Source organism: Felis catus, chromosome A1 (genome assembly GCF_018350175.1).
Source record: "Felis catus isolate Fca126 chromosome A1, F.catus_Fca126_mat1.0, whole genome shotgun sequence".
Classification (NCBI taxonomy): domain Eukaryota; kingdom Metazoa; phylum Chordata; class Mammalia; order Carnivora; family Felidae; genus Felis; species Felis catus.
In genome coordinates this window covers 14,255,397-14,275,528 of record NC_058368.1, presented here as the reverse complement: position 1 = coordinate 14,275,528, position 20,132 = coordinate 14,255,397, and the positions used below count along the sequence as shown (strand labels likewise).

Sequence of the window (20,132 nt, the reverse complement as noted above, 5' to 3'; positions counted from 1 at the left end):
AAAATCAAAAGAAATGTATGTACGCCATGAGTTGTAAATCAGATTTCACTATGCAAACAAACACATAATCTAGTATAAGTGATCAAAAGTTGTGTGTGTACTTTTTTGAAAGGCCAGGAAAGTAATGCCAAAGTGCTTAATGATAGTTAATTACTCAAAAATAAAGAAAAACAAATCTATACACATTTTAACCTCAATAATTTTTAAAAAGCTGTCCAAAACTTTTAAAACCAAAGGCAGAATTTCTATGGGGCGCCTGGGTGGCGCAGTCGGTTAAGCGTCCGACTTCAGCCAGGTCACGATCTCGCGGTCCGTGAGTTCGAGCCCCGCGTCGGGCTCTGGGCTGACGGCTCAGAGCCTGGAGCCTGTTTCCGGTTCTGTGTCTCCCTCTCTCTCTGCCCCTCCCCCGTTCAGGCTCTGTCTCTCTCTGTCCCAAAAATAAATAAACGTTGAAAAAAAAAATTAAAAAAAAAAAAAAAAAACAACCAAAGGCAGAATTTCTGACTTTATAGGATTATAGGTGATATTGTTTCTCTTGGGAAAACAGTACTAATGGAAAATACTGTCACAGTTTTATTCAGGAAAGTTATTTCTACTTAATATTCTATCCATATATTCCCATGTATTTATAAAAGTATAATGCCAATGAATAAATGTTTTCATTTAGATAATAGTGAGAAGTATAAACGAAAACTGTAAGATAAATTATTAGAAATCAAAATAGTAAAGATATCAAGCCTCTGTAAGTGTTTTGGGCCTGAAATATACTGGTAACTATTCCAATGATCAAATATATTACTATACATATTTAAATTAAAAACATAAAACGGGGAGTGCTTGGGTGGCTCAGTTCTTTAAGCATTTGACTCCTGATTTCAGCTCAGGTCATAATCTCACAGTCTGTGAATTTGAGCCCTGTGTCAGGCTCCATGCTAATAGTGCAGAGCCTGCTTGGGATTCTCTCTCTCCCTCTCAAGAATAAAAACAAAAAACAAAAAACAAAAAACAAAAAACAAAAAACAAAAAAAAAAAACTTCAAATATATAAAAGAGTGAAAATGCCAATAAGCTAAAATTCAGGTTTGCTTTAAAATTATTACCAATTTAAAATATTCATTAACAAGCATTTGATGAAATTACAAAATTTTGTGTTCTAATTTACGGTCCACAATTCTATGATATAGTTAATATGCCACATTTTTCATATGAAAAATATTGAAGCCTGAAGAGGTTATGAAATTGCCAAAGTGGGCTCCTGGGTAGCTCAGTCTGCTAAGTGTTGGACTTTGGCTCAGGTCATGATTTCACGATTTGTGGGTTCAAGCCCCGCATCAGGCTCTGTGCTGACAGCTCAGAGCCTGGAGCCTGCTTCAGGTTCTGTGTCTCCCTCTCTGTCCCTCCCCAGCTCACGCTCTGTCTCCTCTCTCAAAAATAAATAAACAAACAAGAAAAGAAATTTGCCAAAGCTATACAGATCTGAAGCTCTGGAGATGAATCCTGAATTCAAGTCTCTCTGGGTCTATAGCTCCAACATAAAGTTATCCATATAATTAATAACCACTTAAAAATTAATTTTTGCAACTTAAATTTTAAACTAAATTTAACAATTTAGTTTACTTTTATTATATACAAAGCTTACTAAATGATACACTGAAAGTAAGAATTTTGCCAAAATATATAAAATATTATAGTTAAAATATTTTCAATTTCCTGAATAATATGATTAATTCTTTCCATATTTCAAGGTAAAGCAGAAAGTTAGAGTTGGAGACAGAGGCCAAATGTACTCTTACTTAATTATTTATCTGACCTTAATAATTTCTGAAAAGTTAGCAAATATGCCCAAATAATAATTACTATTATTTCCCAATAATAACTAATATTTGGGCATACTTCATAATGTTTCAGAATTCTCTGAGACCAGTCATATTCATTCATCTTTTCATTCATTCATTTATTCTTTTATTCATTCACTTCTTTACTGACTCAATAATATTTGTTTACAGACCACCTCTTATATGCCAGGCACTCTGACACATGCCAAGACTTCTGAAGAATACAGAGTTTTGGCTATAAAGGAAAAAAATAAATACACAATAGAGCAGGGATATAAATAAGAAAGTGTTACAGAAGCACAAAGAAGGAAGAAACGAAACCTAAAGTGGTAATACTCCAGCTGTTTTATTCACTGTAAGGCCTCACAGGAGACCTAGCTAAAGATATCAAGTGGACAGCTGGAAATTCTGATCTGACCACATGGCATTTTAACAAAGGCCAGTTAAATGTTTATTTTTTAAACATTTTGTTTTATTTTTTTATTGGTTTTCTTGTGTTTGTTTATTTTCCTGGGATAATCATTAAGGTATTCTGCTAGTCAATCAAATTGGCAGGCTACCGTAATTTTGTGGTTGAAGGAAGGTGGGTGAGACATTTCAAAATAAAAATCATTTTAATGGCATGGTTTCAAGTGGGACAGAACAGGGGTGGATACTGAAGAAATTCAAGAAAATTGAAGAGACAAATCCAAGGTATTTTATTTGTCTTGGTCCTGAATTATACCCAAATTAGAAGAGCAGAGAACAGTCACAAAGTCTGAGTTAGGAGCACACATAAGGTTGTGAGATGACTATCATTTTATAGATCAAAAAAGTTGAATTTTAATTGAAAATAATCTGGAAGATGGTAAATAAAAAGTAGTTGGGATTAACTAGAGAAGAAAGCCTTAATTGACTTATCAAATTTATTTTAAACTAAGTATCACAGACATGATGCTCCTCAAGGGAATGACTGATTACAATGACATCTACTCATCACTTAAGTGCCCTTGAACTATTAATACTTAGAACCAATATTTGTCTAACTCTGATCATGGCACCATCAATTTTACTGAATGGTGAAAACTTTAATTATCACTTAATTATCATATACTTAATAACTGCTTTTAAAGAAGTTAAGGTATTTTGTAGCTATTTGATATGTTTGTTAATTTACTGGTTAAAAATGTAACTTAAAATATTCTAAAAAAACCCATTCCGTTTACTCAGTTGGATAAATCTAGTTTATAAGCTTTAAAAATGCCTATATGATAATTTATATTTACTATTTTTTTTGCCTAGCCCTTGAAAGTCTTTCTTAATCCAGAACATAGCCATACTTAATTTTTAAGGTTTATGTTAAGACTGAAAACACATAAAAATCCTTCTTATGTAATATCCTGTTACCTAGCTCTGAACAGTATTTTTATCTATTGAGGGCTTGATTGCAATTTGGTAGCTATTTACTGAATATTAATAGCTAACAGAAAAGAATCCCACTTAACAGAAAACAGTTTCTGTCTTTACACTGTCCACAATCAAATTTTTAGGGCTCTTATCATTTTGAAAGGCTATTAAAAATACAAGAAAGTATTATTAGGGCTTGGTTACCTAAGGTAAAGTAGCTGATCATTTATTTATTATTACACATCAACCTTCTCTTCATGGAAGACTGTTTTTCAACTTGATGCTAATGCTCAAAGATTTAATTAGTAAGGTCAATCTTATTTTTCCTGGGGTCTTGTATCATATTAGTAATTGGCCTTCTTTTCTGACAGGGTTCAGAGCCCTTCATTTTCTTAGTTTTCTGCCTGGGTTGCTACTGAAAATGCTTATGATGGTCTTTTCATAGATCTGTTATATATATTTTTATAATAACTTGTATAAAAATATAATTTCTATGCTTTCTCCCACAGGTTTTACATTATACAGCACACTTTGGTGTTTAGAATTTATCATTATCATGCAAATTGGATTATTAGTAGCCAAAGTACAAAATCCTATTTGAAAAGAGGCTTAGAGGTTTTATCATACCAAACTAAACTGACAAAAGTTTTTTTACATATGGAAATTGGGAGGCAAAAGTAACTTGTTTTCAGATCATTTCATCCTATAGATCTATTATCTAAGCAGTAAGAGTATTAATAGCATTTATGAGTTGGATTTTCTTCTAGTTTGTGGACGTGACCTCTGGAATGTGGTATAGTGAGAACTGGGTGTTACGTCCTTTTAGTTTCTTCCACTGATTTATCTTAGTGTTTCAACGTTTTTATTTTTATTTTTGGGACAGAGAGAGACAGAGCATGAACGGGGGATGGGCAGAGAGAGAGGGAGACGCAGAATCGGAAACAGGCTCCAGGCTCTGAGCCATCAGCCCAGAGCCCGACGCGGGGCTCCAACTCACGGACCGCGAGATCGTGACCTGGCTGAAGTCGGACGCTTAACCGACTGTGCCACCCAGGCGCCCCTTAGTGTTTCATGTTAATTATTATTATTATTTTTTGGAATGCCTCACTGTCCCCAATTATTTTTCCTGAATGCCTCAATAGATGCTTACAAAATTAGTGGTGTAAAAAAAACTACTGAAGTAAAAAATTTATGTTTGAGAAATTATATAATGGCAAGTATTTTTTAAAAATGAATATAGAAAAAATAACAAAGATGTAATACAACGAAAACACAATAAAAAGCTATATTAAAATATCCTTGCAGAAACCAATTTTACTATTTTTGGAGCCTTAAATACACCAAAAAATTTAAACTGCTTTAAAAAATGTCATAATACAAATATTTTTTAAATCTATTTCCTTTTTCTTTTAATGATAGGACTACAAGCTACTGCAAATATCTGAAAATAGAACACAAACTGTAATACATAATTATTTTCTAGTGTTACTTGTTAGAAAAAGGGAGTAGTAAAATGCTTCTGTAACATTACTACTATCTGGGCCATATTTATTCCATCACGTAGTTAATTCCTAAAGCTGAAACAATCATTACATTTTGATGTTCATCTGTTTTATTGAACTACCCACAGGGAGATTTATGGGAATGCTACCATGTCAGGGTCACAAGATTAAGTGAACAGTGATGACAGTAAACACGCCATTTCTCTATATTCCAAAGGGTTTAACTCAGTTACTTAAAATGCCATAAACATAAATAGTCTTCTCTCTACAATGTATCCATGACAGATGACTTCAAAATACAGCACTCTAGGGCAATGGCACTTTCCAACCAAACAAGCAACCCTTATTATTGGCAAAAGACAGCAAACTCCTTGTGAACACAAATAGCAAAAAACACTTGACAGTCTAATGTACAAAACTTTAGTGTGCAAATACAGAGCAACGCCACTGTAAGCTAATTTACTCATTTCATTTATAACAACAAAAATATATATGATATGCAGTTATAAAAAGAGGATCTTTATAGAGAAAAATACTGGTTGAATTCAAATTACTAAACATTCCTATATGTCTCTCTATGATTTTCAAAAAGTCAATGGGTTGAGCATATTATTTTAGGGAATACAGTGATATTTAACTGAAAATGTCTAATCTAAAATATAAGTTTATAAAAATAATCACATCAAAGGAGTCCAGAGATTCTTCTCGACAGCCTAATAAGGTACCATCTTTAATGATTCCAGCAAAAATACCATCTGCCAAGACAGCAGATGTTACTGCTTGAGAAATATTTCCTATGGTTTCATAAATGCATATTTTAATTAGTAGCCCAATAAACGACTGGGACTGTGATCATCTCCCTTTAATTCCAGGCACTTGTCGCAAATGGTCAAAAATTTTTAAATTTTATGCCATTTGTTTAGTAAACCAAGGAGAAGTTTCATTACTGTGAAGATCCAAAGCTTTAATTTTTGTTTTAAACCTAATGACTTCCACAGCTGAGAAAGTAGTCTAATATTTGTGAGATGTTTATTTTATATTCTGCTTATTGATTTTTTTCTTTCTTGTGTGTTTTATACAATTCTATGTATTAAGCATTTTACAAAGTATCTTATTATGAGGCCTATTAAAATAGTCATCCTAATTTTTAAAAAACTATATATTTTAGGAAAAAGGGCAGCAGAAATAAGGCTGGCAATCAAGTGGGTCATAAAGGTTTCAGCCTGATCATCTTCATATTCAAATTATAGACATTTTTGGTCTGACCCATAGAATCACTATTGATTTATATCACCTCGTCCTATCAAAACATTGCTCTTGCCTATGTGATCTGCATTAGATTTCTATCAGGGAAAATGACCTCATAGGCTTTTTAAATTTCTGCCATCCTGTGGTATATTTTTTACCTCTATTCATTTGGAGATATACATACACTCACATACACACATACATACACACACATATATACTTAGGGAAGATAATAAATACATATACATATGTATATATATATACATATATGTGTGTACATATATGTACATATGTACATATATGTGTGTGTACATATATGTACATATGTACATATATATGTATATATATATAGGGAAGATGAGCTTTGAGATTCCTTTGAGGCTCTTGCTAAATCTGGCAATCCCACCTATTCTTCTCCCCATATGGAGGCTTGTATCAGCATCCCAGGCCATTCCTTCTATTTACCGGAGACTTAGAGGATGCTGACAACCTTTCTCTCCATCCCAAATACTGGAATTGTCTTGGGTAATCCAATGTGTGCCACATGCAAGGCTCCATCTTTTTCAGTTTCTCGAGCTCATCATTACCATGACCTTCAGCTTGACCCCACAACCACTTTCAGGACCACATTCTGAATTTGTCAATCTTGTAGTGACGTCGTTCTGAAATTTTGAATTAAAACATCCTAAAACTTCCCATTCTTTCAGCTCACTGACTCTTGTTTTCTTGACTCCATTATTATCTGCCTATCAATCTCCTTTCTTTTTTTACAGTCCTTCCTGAACTATCTTAGACTAAGTACACAATCTATCACTTCAAACAATTTCTTACTTCTTAATATCTCTGCTCATTTGCCTTGATGAACCTACCCAGTAAAACACAACCTTGGAAGAATCTACTATATTCTTCTACTTCTTCCAAGAAGAAAGTGTATATCCTAAATGTATTCCTGACAACATCTTCTGAGGGGCAATTTGTATATGTGTCTTTTATGGGGAGAGGGAGGGCTGAAAGAAGTAAATCAAGGATGTCTCCTAGATGCCCTTTACTGGGTGAATAGGAGAAATGAAATTTGGATTAGAAAATATGCTTTGGCCATGTCTGAGAAAGTTATCACATGCATAACTAGGGAACTAATGACATATGGCTCTACTTTCAATTTTGTGGTGGGTAATTAACTAGAATATGCCATGGGCAAGGCAAACTCAATAATCATCTTCCCATCTACACCAGTTCCTTGAGTATTTTTCAATTCTAAGAATGGCCCCACCATTCACCCAGTGAATGATGAGAATAACTTAGACAACATCGTATCTAGTTAATTATTAAGTCATAATGACTCAACTTAATTTTAGATTTGTGTTTTTGATTAGAGCAGTTAGAATTAGCAACCACAATTAGAATACAGTGAGGTGAATGCCAAAGTTTCAAATTCCGAATGAAAAATAAAATATGTTCCATGATCACAGAACCTGTGCACCAAACAGATGCCCCAGGATAACTGTAGAACTGTAGAAAGGTTTGGGCTATGGAATCTAAACGGATGAGAAAAATAAGCAAAATCTCGACTTCACTCTATGCCAACCCCTCCCAAACAAGCGGGGTTTTGAATCTAGCAAATCTGACGCTACTCTTATCTTTTCAGCAGTGATAAGATATATTCCTTTTAAAAAGTAGCTCAGCTATCCTAAAAGAAATGATGGACATGGAGGCTTGAGGTGTAAAGAGACTGAAGTATCCAGGGTCTGAGTTTATTCCAGAACTGAGAAGATGATGTATGAAGAGGGTCCTGAAAGTGGGGGGGTATATTTACTCCCAATGAAATAGCAGAAACATATATGGTTGTACCCTGAGGGGGCCACAGCTCTTTGCATTAATGTAGAACCTAATATCTCATTTTGTCCAGAAATAGACCTACCTTCAAGCATAAATCAAGCATATCTCTGGGGCCCAGAGTGAAATGAGGATCCCATGGCTTTATATTAATAAGATTACTAAAAATCTCCGCATAATCCAGGAATGTATATGTAGGGTCCTATTAATGATTATGATTGGATTTTCCAAAAGTCCCATGAAGGGACTCAGTACAAATTAATTTGGGATTAAATAAATATCCAAGTGCAGTGGTTGTAGTTCATACCCATATGCAAATATGAATATTTATTTTAATTTTTAAAACATTTATTCATTTTAGAGAGAACTTGAGCAGGGGGAGGGGCAGAAAGAGAGGGAGACACATAATCTAAAGCAGGCTCCAGGCTCTGAGCTGTCAGCACAGAGCCCGACGGGGGGCTCGAACTCATGACCCGAAGCCAGACACAACCAACTGAGCCACCCAGGCACTCCTAAATATGAATATTTAAAAATAAGGGAAACAGAAGAAAAAGTCAGAAAGCGAAAGTTAATGTGACTCTTTCAGAATATTCCAAATACAGAATTTATTTCCAAAGCATACAATTATTACTCCACAGCACTACCTACTCATTCTTTATGTAACTTTAAGTTATTATTTTGACTTTAAAATCATGATACGGTGAGTCTGAGAACTCTTGTTTTGGAGGTGTAGGATCTCAGGTTGAAATCCAATAAGTACGCCATCTTCCCATTTGACCCTGTTATGTGCATTTACCTAGCTCTTATGAAGCTGTGGCCTAATTTTTTATGAAACTTCACTGCCATAAAACAAATATGGGTTGTGAGACACACACACACACACACACACACACACACACACATATATGATTTCTAAGCAGGTTTTTCCCCCTCTTATATCACACATTATTATAGTGATCAAAATTAGTAGATTGTTTAGTCTAACTCAGTTACTACCAATATACTTGATACAGCTTGCTACAACTGTATTCACTGAGTGTAGAGCACATTCCTAATTTAAATCTTGACACTTCACTTGCAAATTGCTGGAAAGAAAGTTCTTTTTTCTTCTCCCTCTTAACATTTCAAAATCTTTACTAGATAATAGTATATTTACTACATTTACTTTAGGATTTAAAAACTATATAATTAAAAAAATACACATAGTGAAAATTAATTCGTTTAGAGGTATTAGTTACGGGAAAATCGAACTTATGTGCTTTAGATTACAGACCAATACACCTTGTTGGCATGAAAGTAATTGAGATAATCTCCGTTGCAATTTATTTAACTTTAAAACAGTGAATAAATAATATGTGATTGTAATTCTCTATATTAAAAGTATAATATAGTTAGGTAAACATTAGTATTCACAGTTCAAAAGCCATCTATAAAGACTTCTCTGGGCCTTTGATTTTTTTTTTTTATTTTAGTTTTTGAAAACTTAATTTATATACACTTGATCTTAGCCCAAAGGCTTAAAAACAATTAATTAATTTATATACAGTAAAATTCACTCTTTTTGCTGTACAGGCAGAATCTTGACAAAGGCAGAATCATGAAACCACTACCACAATCAAGATATAGAACAATTTCATCATCCTGAAAGCTCCCTCATGTTGTCCCTTTCTGGTCAGATTCTCTTTCTACTGTTAACCCTTGGAATCCACCACTGTGTTTTATTTGCCTAAGGTTTTGTTTTTTCCAGCTGTTGCATAAATGGAATTACACCATTTGTGTTCTTTTGAGTCTGGCTGCTTTCACTTTGCAGAATACATTTGAGATTCATTAGGCTGTTGCATATAACAATAGTCTATTCTTTATACTGCTGAGTACTATTCCATTATATGGATGTACTGGTTATTTATCCATATACTAGTTGAAGAGCATTTATGCTATTTAGGGGCATGCTTTGAGCATTAATGTGCAAGTTTTTTTGCACGAATGTACAAGTTTTTGTGTGAATGTACGTTTTCATTTCTCCTGGAGTAAATACTTAGGAGTAGGATTGTTATGTCATGTAGTAACTGTATGTCTCATTGTATTAAAAAAAAACCAAATAAACTGTTTTCCAAACTTTCTTCCAAAGAAGATGCACCATTTTGTACCTGTATCAGCAATGTATGCGGGTTCCAGCTACATCTTACCTCTTTGCCAGGTCTCACATTGTAAGGTTTTTGTTTTGTTTTAATTTTAGTCATACTAGGCCAACTAATCTTTGACAAAGCAGGAAAGAATATCCAATGGAAAAAAGACAGTCTCTTTAACAAATGGTGCTGGGAGAACTGGACAGCAACATGCAGAAGAATGAAACTAGACCACTTTCTCACACCATTCACAAAAACAAACTCAAAATGGATGAAGGACCTCAATGTGAGACAGGAAACCATCAAAAGCCTGGAGGAGAAGGCAGGAAAAAACCTCTCTGACCTCAGCCGCAGCAATTTCTTACTTGACATATCTCCAAAGGCAAGGGAATTAAAAGCAAAAATGAACTATTGTGACCTCATGAAGATAAAAGGCTTCTGCACTGCAAAGGAAACAATCAACAAAACTAAAAGGCAACCGACGGAATGGGAAAAGATATTTGCAAATGGTATATAGGACAAATGGCTAGTATCCAAAATCTATAAAGATCTCACCAAACTCCACACCCAAAAAACAAATAATCCAGTGAAGAAATGGGCAGAAGACATGGATAGACACTTTTCCAAAGAAGACATCCAGATGGTCAACAGACACATGAAATGACGCTCAATGTCACTCCTCATCAGGGAAATACAAATCAAAACCACACAGATATCACCTCACGCCAGTCAGAGTGGCCAAAATGAACAAATCAGGAGACTATAGATGTTGGAGAGGATGTGGAGAAACGGGAACCCTCTTGCACTGTTGGTGGGAATGCAAACTGGTACAGCCACTCTGGAAAACAGTGTGGAGGTTCCTCAAAAAATTAAAAATAGATCTACCCTATGACCCAGCAATAGCACTGCTAGGAATTTACCCAAGGGATACAGGAGTGCTGATGCATAGGGGCACTTGCACCCCAATGTTCATAGCAGCACTTTCAACAATGGCCAAATTATGGAAAGAGCCTAAATGTCCATCAACTGATGAATGGATAAAGAAATTGTGCTTTATGTACACAATGGAATGCTACGTGGCAATGAGAAAGAATGAAATATGGCCTTTTGTAGCAACGTGGATGGAACTGGAGAGTGTTATGCCGAGTGAAATAAGTCATACAGAAAAAGACAGACTGATCTTTTAAAACATATATCAGATCATGTGACTCTTTTGCTCAAAGCCTCTCACTGCTTTTCATGCCACTTAGGATAAAGTCATGAATCTTTAACAGGATCTATAAGACTTTAAATCATCTAGCTCATATGTTACTATCCGGCCTTATCTCAAACACCTATCTCCAGTGCTCAGTAAGTTCTAGACATACTACCCTCCTTTCTGTTCATTTTATTATTTCTAAATTCTGAGTCTTTGTAATATTTTTCTTTAGAATATTCTATACCCCAGCCTTTACTGATGATTCCCTGCTCATTCCTTGAGTACCTAATTCAAATAGAACTTCTTTAAAGAAGACTTCCCTGACTTCTGAATCTAAAATGAAGATCCTTTGCTGTATATACTCTCTCCTTCAGAGCACCCTGTACTTTTCTTTCCTAGTAATTGCCGAAGTTTGCCTTTACATCTTTTATTTCTATAATCATTTGGTTCGTGTAATATGTCTCTTCTATTGGACTTCTATGAACTAAGCGAGGGAGGGAGTTATTCTACTTTGCTTCCCACTATGCTAATAAGAGCTATCTGTTCATTATATGAATAAAATCAATAGATTAGAGCTATATATTGCAAGTTAGAGGGTGATTAAGTGGCATGGGAAGTTACTTTAAGAAGTAATTTTTAAGTTGGAAGGAGAAGAACAAATTAGTTTATAGAACTATGAAAAGCTACATTAGCCAAGACAATAAGGCATTGGTGAAAGAACAAATAGGTCAGTGGAACAAAGTGCCCACAAATAGACTACAATCTTAACACACTTGAAAAAAAATTAGCTAAAAATGGATCACAAACCTAACTGTAAAATGTAAAACCATAAAACTCCTAGAAGATGACATCGAAACCTAGATGATGTTTGGTACTGTTGGTGCCTTGTTAAAATTTATTATCATTATTATTATTATTATTATTATTTATTTTTTTTGGTGGTGACTTTTTAGGTACAACATCAAAGATACTATCCATGGAAGACATAACAGAAACTGGACTTCGTTAAAATTAAAAACTTCTGCACTACAAAAGACACTATCAAGACAATGAAAAAATAAGCCACAGACTGAGAGAAAATATTTGCAAAAAACACATCTGATAGAGGACTGTTATGCAAAATATACAAAGAATTCTTAGAACTCAATAATAAGAAAACAAACAACCTTATTAAAATATGGGCCAAATCCTTAACAGACACCTCACCAAAGATGTACAAATGGAAAATAAGCACATGACATGATGTTCCACATCATGTGTCATCAGGAATATGCATATCAAAACGAGATACCACTATATACCTATTTGATTGGCCAAAATCTGGAATTCTGACAATACCTAATGCTGGCAAGAAGGGAGAACAATAGCAATTCTTATATATTGGTGCTGAGAATGCAAACTGTTGTAGCCACTTTGAAGATACTCCGGTGGTTTCTTGTAAAACTAAACATACTCTTACCATACCATCCAGCATCATGCCTTTTGGTATTTACCCAAAGGAGCTGAAAACCAATGCCTACACAAAAACCTGTACATGGATGTTTACAGCAGCTTTATTTACAGCTGCCAAAACTTGGAAACAAACAAGATGCTCTTTAGTAGGTGAATGGATAAATACACTGGGTGAATGGATAAATACATCCAGACAATGGAATACTATGCAGTGCTAAAAGAAAATGAGCCATCAAGCCATGAAAGGACATGGAGGAACCTTAATTGCATGTAACTAAGTAAAAGAATTCAGTCTGAAAAGGTTACATACTGTATGATTTCAACTATATGACATTCTGGAGAAGGCAAAACTGTGGATAAAATTAAAAAAAAAATTAGTGGTTGCCAGGGGTGGGGAAAAGACAGATGAATAGGCAGAACACAGAATTTTTAGGGCAGTTAAAATACTATGTATGGGGGTGCCTGGATGGCTTAGTAGGTTGAGTGTCTGACTTTGGCTCAGGTCTTGATCTCACGGTTTGTGGGTTTGAGCCCCGCGTCGGGCTCTGTGCTGACAGCTTGGAGCCTGGAGCCTGCTTCTGATTCTGTGTCTCCCTCTCTTTCTGCCCCTCCCCTGCTCATGCTCTGTCTCTCAAAAATAAATAAATGTAAAAAACAAATAAATAAATAAATAAATAAAATTTAATACTATGTATGATATTAAAATGATGGATATATGTCATCACATATTTGTCCTGAGCCACAGAATATACAACGCCAAGAGTGAACCCTTAGGTAGACTATGGACTGGGTGATTATGATGTGTCAATGTAGGTTCATTCTTGGTAACATGTACAATTTGGATGAATGACCTTGATTATGGGGGAGGGTACACATGTGTGTTGGGAGAGGATATAAGGGAGATCTCTGTTGTAAACCTAAAACTGCTCTAAAAAAATAAGTCTTTTTAAAGTCTTTTTCAAAGAGCTACCAAAAAAGAAGAGAGACTAACAAATATGAGAAGTCTACTCTGCGTTAGACATCGTGTTAAGTATTTTGCATGTTTTATTTTACCATTAAAATAACCCAATGATACAGGAATTGTTCATCCTAATTCCCAGATGAATTGAACTTTGGTTTTATGCAAGGATAAGTACATTTTGTCATTTAATAAAATAATTTCATTTAAAATATAAAATTGTCCCAGACAATAGACTAATTTATTTTTCTACTCATCCCCAGTATCACTGTAAAAAAGGGTATACATTAAGTATTCATTTATTAACTTAGTCAATGGATATTTATTTAACATCTACATGTATCAGGCATTATTCTAGGTGCTAGGTATATTACTGTGGACAAAAGAGAGAAAATCCCTTCCCTTATGGAATTGGATGCTGGTGGGACACAAAACAATACAAGTGACAAATAAGTAAAGGATATAATGCGTAAGATAGAAATAAATGTTGGAAAGGAAAAATAAAGCAGAAAAATACAATATAAAATAGTTGGGGGAAGAAGCAGAATTTTAGACAGAGTGGCTACAGAAGACTCCTTTGAGAAAGTACCATTTGAATTAAAACTGGAAGAAAGTAGGAGAGCTAGCTGCATAGAATGTTTGGGAAAAAGCATTCTAAGTAGAGTAAGCATGTCCCAAAAGCCTAAAAAAATAGGAGAAAGCCGTAGTGACTGGAATACGTTATTTCAGATTTACCAGCCTTGACAATCATGTGAGCCAATTCTTTAAAATAAATCTGTATATCTATATCTATATCTATATCTATATCTATATCTATATCTATATCTATACCTATACCTATACCTATACCTATACCTATACCTATACCTATACCTATACGTATATCTCTGTGTCTCACATATATCCCATTGGTTCTGTTTCTGTGTTTCTCTGGAGAACCCTGACTGGAACAATGTCTCTTTTTGTATAAGCTGTGTGATACTATGTAAGTTTTATGTAACCTCTGAAAGCTTCAGTTTTCTCAATGTAATATGGAAAACGTTTGAGTATCAATCTAAGTAGAGATGTTATGAAGGTTTAATGAAATAATTCACGTAAGGTTCTTAGTATTACCTTAAATGCAAAAATAATAAAGATTTACTAGGGTGGGGCTCCTGGGTGGCTCAGCCAGTTGGGTGTCTGACTTCGGCTCAGGTCACGATCCCACGGTTCGCAGGTTCGAGCCCCGCATCAGGCTCGGTGCTGACAGCTCAGAGCCTGGAGCCTGCTTCAGATTCTGTGTCTACCTCTCTCTGCTCCTCCCCCACTCACACTATGTCTCTCTCTCTCTCTCTCTCAAAAATAAAATAAACATTAAAAAATAAAAAAATAAAAAAAAGATTTACTAAATCTATCTTACACTTGAAATACCAGGTCAGATGATCAAACACTATCCTCGTCATATTCTAGATGTTCTTCCCTAACTAATAGAATTGCTTCTATCAGAATTCTTCTTAGTAGTGTCCTGTCCACAATTAACCAACCCCTAAACTCTGCTAAACACTTAAAAGCAATTAATGGGAACAAATAAAATGAAGATATAAAAATGAATAATATTAGCAATCTAAATATAGTGATCTGCTTCATTATTATTTTTCTAGAAAACTTCATTGTGTAGAGAAAATAAAGAAAATAATTTTACACCACAACACTTTAGCAAGGAGAACATCTGTAATCCATAAACAACCAATTTTGGTTTTACTTACACTATAATATCACAAATGTCCTAATCTGCAATGAAAATCCATCGCAAGAAAGACCGAATAGAAAAATACGGAAAAAAATTTCTAAAAAGGGCGTATTAACTCTCCACAGTAAATGTTTATATTATTACCTGTTTATAAGAAAAATTCAGAATGATATAAATTTAATAAGTAGGAAGAGTTGACTCTTGAAACATGAAAAAAAGAGCCACTTCTTAGAATTAACACACATCATCATGTAAGAGACAGTAGTCTAAAATACTTGCCTAATTTTTTTATGATGTTGTGTATTAGGATTAAATTAGAAATAACTTCCACTGGAGCTTCTGTTAAAAGTTTAGCTTTTCTTCCAAAGGATTCTAAAGAGGAATTACTAAAAATATCAGGGAAAAAATCAAGCAATTTTTTATGCTTTAAATCATATTTTCTAGATAATTTTAAAGTTTGTAGACGTTTTTAAAACTTCTATTATAAATAACTTGTGAATTATTATTTACTTGTAATCTTATTACTCACCTATGAGAAACTGCTCCCCAAGCGCCATGCTTGTTTGTGAGAATATTGAGGATCTTCTGTTTCAGTTGGTTTGCCGTAACGTGATCTCGATGTTTAGCGGCACTTATAAGATGGTCACACATCTTTTCTTCCTCTCTTCTATCAGCAGCATACTGGGCACACTGAGACTATAAAAACATACAAACAGTACATAATGTTTAACAATGCATAACTTCTGCTATGGCTAAGTAAGGAATATTATCTAACCTTCAGTTAAAGGGTAATAATTCAATTTTAAAAACTCAGATAATCCAATCTTGTGAAAATTTATTCTAAAGAATATAGTCATTATAATTACTTTTTAAATTGGTAAAAATGTGTCCTATGTGTTTATACATAAAGTATATGGAAGATAATTTGGATGATGTTATATAAAGCAATTAATGACATTTAAGGCTCCCAAAATTCTGAGTCTGTTGCTAATACATTAAAAAAAAAAAACATTTTAGAATAATGGTTTATTAAGAATGTAAATCTAATTATTATTTTAACCAATATAGTATATATTGCACTTAAAATAAAGAGTTACATTCCTGATAGTTATATAGAGATCCAAAACTTGCCATTTAATTAATATTTCCATCTCATAAATGGCAATGCGATGTACAAGGAAAAGCAGTGATTTAGGAATTTAGGCTTGCATTTTATTTCACACTTTATGAAAATTGTTTTATTTCATCATCATACTCAGTTTCATATTTGTAAAATAATAAGGTAAGCTTTTTCTCTACAATCCTTCCCAATCCTAGTATTTAATGTGTTCAAAGGTTCTCAGGATAACAACTATCTTATTCTTATCTTTCCTAATAATCAGTTGTTCTGTCGGCTACTGTATTCATGTTCACTGGCATTAGCAACAAAGCTAATCAATCCCACTGTGTATAAAAAAGGTTCAATATGATGATGAAGATGAGCATCTCTTTAATTATGAGTGTGATTTTTTTTGTATAGTGATTTTTATATCGGGTGGATTCACTGTAAATTTTAACATTACCAAGTATGTAATATGAGTCTTATAACTAGAAGAAAAAAAGTCTCACATCTAAAAAAAATACATATAATTGGCTCACATTCATCTTTACTATGTAAAAATCCGTTTCAAGGAAGGTATTTGAACATATCCCTTCAGTCTGTCTATTCTATCCACTACTACCACAAGTTATCTCTTTCAGAGAAATAACCCTACAGTAATCTAAGGAGGATTAATTCATTTTCCAATTTATCTTTTTGTACAGGGAATCACCAATTAGTACAATGATCTGCCTCCATAATGAGGTTAATATTTCATTAGCTCATTGGAGAGCAAAATTAAATTTTCATTTTTCTTCCTTAACAATTACAATGGTTAACTAAAAAAAAACTTAACTATGAGGTACCCATCTCAAATTAAATATACTTTATCTGTTAAATACAAGCTTATATGGGAGAGAGAGAAATTCCCCCAAAAAGGCCTAGTAAAATGCCATGGCTTTTGTGAAATTTTTTATAACTTAAAAGTGGTAAATGGTGAAACACACACACACACACACACACACACACACACACACACATCAATGCATTTACTAAGACAGCTCTAACCTAAAAAGAACAAACATTTTAGTTAAAAAAACAGTATAATCCATTAAATAACAAGGATAATACTCTCCAATTTGATTTACAGTAGTATTTTATTTTATGTTTACATAATTCTAAAAAACACTGAGTCTTCACATCCACTTCATGGCCTCTTATCACTCTTAGCCATGCATTCTCAATAGGAATGATCTCATCCCCAGGGGGTGAAAAGTGGTATTGCGAGGGGGGTGTGTGTGTGAAAAAATTGTATTCTTTTTATGTGTAAAGCACAGATGTGTATATAGTACATAAACAGATATACAGCATATTAGTAGATACAAAATTTTATGGAGAGGGGGTGATTAGAGTGAAAATGGTCTAAAAGGCTTGCTTAGGGGGCAATAATGAAAAAAAGGCTGAGAAACACTGCCTTCAGCTTAATTTTCACCTTCGTTAAATATGTGTTAAAGCTTGTTACTGATACCTAGCTGCTTGAGAATCTATTTTAAATGTTTTCACATGACAAATATTGATCTTCTTATATCCCCACAAAGCATCTAGATTTTCTTACTAGAAATATGAATGCCTCAAAATTCATCTTGCAGGGAATTCAGTTAATTTTCTAAATCTTATTTACTAACGGAAGTCAATGCTTAATTGAATATTCTTATTTTGTTTAAAGTCCTGATATATCTTATATCTAAACATATTTGTCAAAGAACAGATAACTCAGAATTTTCTTGACATCCAGATTACAACAGGACCCCCTGATAAATGCCCAATGGTATTTATTGTTGAAGAGATATGAAGCTTCACTTTGATATACACTCAATTGTCCACGTGCTTTTATCAAAGTTTAAAATATTTGGTATTTTTTTTTCAAAATAAGGTAGTTGCGATCTCACATGACAAGTGTGTGCTGTCTCATCTGACAAATGAAGCAGAGGTTAAGAGTATGGAAGTGACAACAGCTATTTCTCTGTCTCATGCTTTTCAGCCAGCGAGGTCAGAGATTACTAGACCTAGGGCATCAATGCGCATGACTAAGAGAGCTGGTTTACCGAGATAAAAACCTCATCAAAACTGAAATCTTGGGCTCTGATTTCTAGCCACGCCACACTTGTTCGCATGTGGCATCAGGAAAATAAATGGATGGTTATTTATTATTTTCAAGGCCAATGGCAGTTCAACCTAAGCCAAATACCAAGTCACCTGATTATTTCTGAAACCAAGTTTGTTTTGCAAATTGAATGAAGTAATTGCTGTAATTTAAAACACTGAAATCAGGATACTGAATGGAGGAAATTCAAATAATGGTAAATAATTTGACACGCTAGAAATATAAAAATAATATTTGTATATAAAACCTGTTAGTATGGAATATACAGTATTTCAATATACTTTAGTTTTTTCATATAAAATAGAAATGATACTTAATTTTTTCTTTAGTCATGGGACTTGTGAGGATTTTTAAATTATATATTTAAATTTATATATTTATATATTATAAAATTACATATTTAAATTTAAATTATATATTCCCAGATATACGTATCGATCTGCAAGCATATCACATAATAGCAATCCTTCAATTGTCAATAAAATATCAATTATAACAATAAAACATGAACTGCAATGATCTTTGGCCACTCTAAAGATGGATACATTGATAAATAATAAATTACTGAATACATGGAAAAACTGAGTATTTTTATATAACCACTTGTTAAACCCACATTTAGTAGTGTATAAACTCTGCTAGTTTAAAAATTACTAAGGTAATTGCATTCTAAAATTTTATTTGCCTTTAAGAGTACTTTAGAAAAACTTCAGTCTACTAAAGGGTTAGGCACAAGGTAAGAGGGATCTCTCCATGTTGTAAATGAGATGAAAATTAGTGCTCTGTGTTTGGTATTTACTAAAGCCTTAAAAAAAAAGGACCAAAATTATTTGAATGAAATTTTCCTGTAAAAAAAACTTATGTAAGGTTACCATCAGAGACAGCTGACTTATAACAGAGAAGCAGAATTTAATCTGCCACCAAACCCTTACCTCAAACTCTGCATGTTTATGTACATCCTCAGCTCTCTGTCTGTTCAAAATAAACTCAGCTTCATTTGCAACACGAACTATATGGTCCTTCATAGCGTGGCATAGTAATCTAAAAAGGAAGATACCTTTGCAATTATTATTCCTAATATCTTTGGTTAATCTAATTTTTAATAATCAAATTTCAGTATTTGAAATATTAATTATGCATAAAATTTAGTTACATTATGAAATTAACAGTCAAAATTATAATTCAAAGACATTTGAAATATAGAAATGTACCATAAAACTGTTACAACAATGCCTCTGTTCAATAGTGTATCTTGTGAATGAATGATTCAATTAATTCAATAAAATTAGTTAATGCAAAAAAAAAAATCAAGGTTTTTTATTAGTATTTTAAATGGTTAAAACAACAGAATGCCCTATCTTTGAAGGAAATGGTTAAAACAATAGACTTTACTATCTTGGAAGTAAACTTTCACACAAAAGCTAGATAATCATATATTAGGAAACCTATGCACTCAACTTTTTAACAAAGTTATTTGAATATTCAAATTGTTTTCAAAAAGTTTAAGACATATAGTGAAAAGCCTCTCACGATATTACCTCTTGACCTGATTTCCAACCTCATCAGGCACTTGCTGTTGACAGTTTCTTGCATATGTTTTCAGAGGCTTTTAAAAATACGTAAG

General features: G+C 33.5%; 1 protein-coding gene across 12 annotated transcripts in view; it reads right to left on the bottom strand.

Annotated features, from left to right (window-relative positions):
* The window catches only part of NBEA (neurobeachin), a 684,640-nt gene that overhangs the window by 296,363 nt on the left and 368,145 nt on the right, over positions 1-20,132 (bottom strand). For all 12 annotated transcript variants that reach the window (XM_023250717.2, XM_023250724.2, XM_011286341.4 and 9 more), the window contains 2 exons: positions 19,441-19,549; positions 15,796-15,962 (listed from right to left, as the gene is read on the bottom strand). In XM_023250717.2, coding sequence (XP_023106485.1) covers positions 15,796-15,962; positions 19,441-19,549 — 276 coding nt within the window. The remainder of the gene's footprint in view (positions 1-15,795; positions 15,963-19,440; positions 19,550-20,132) is intronic.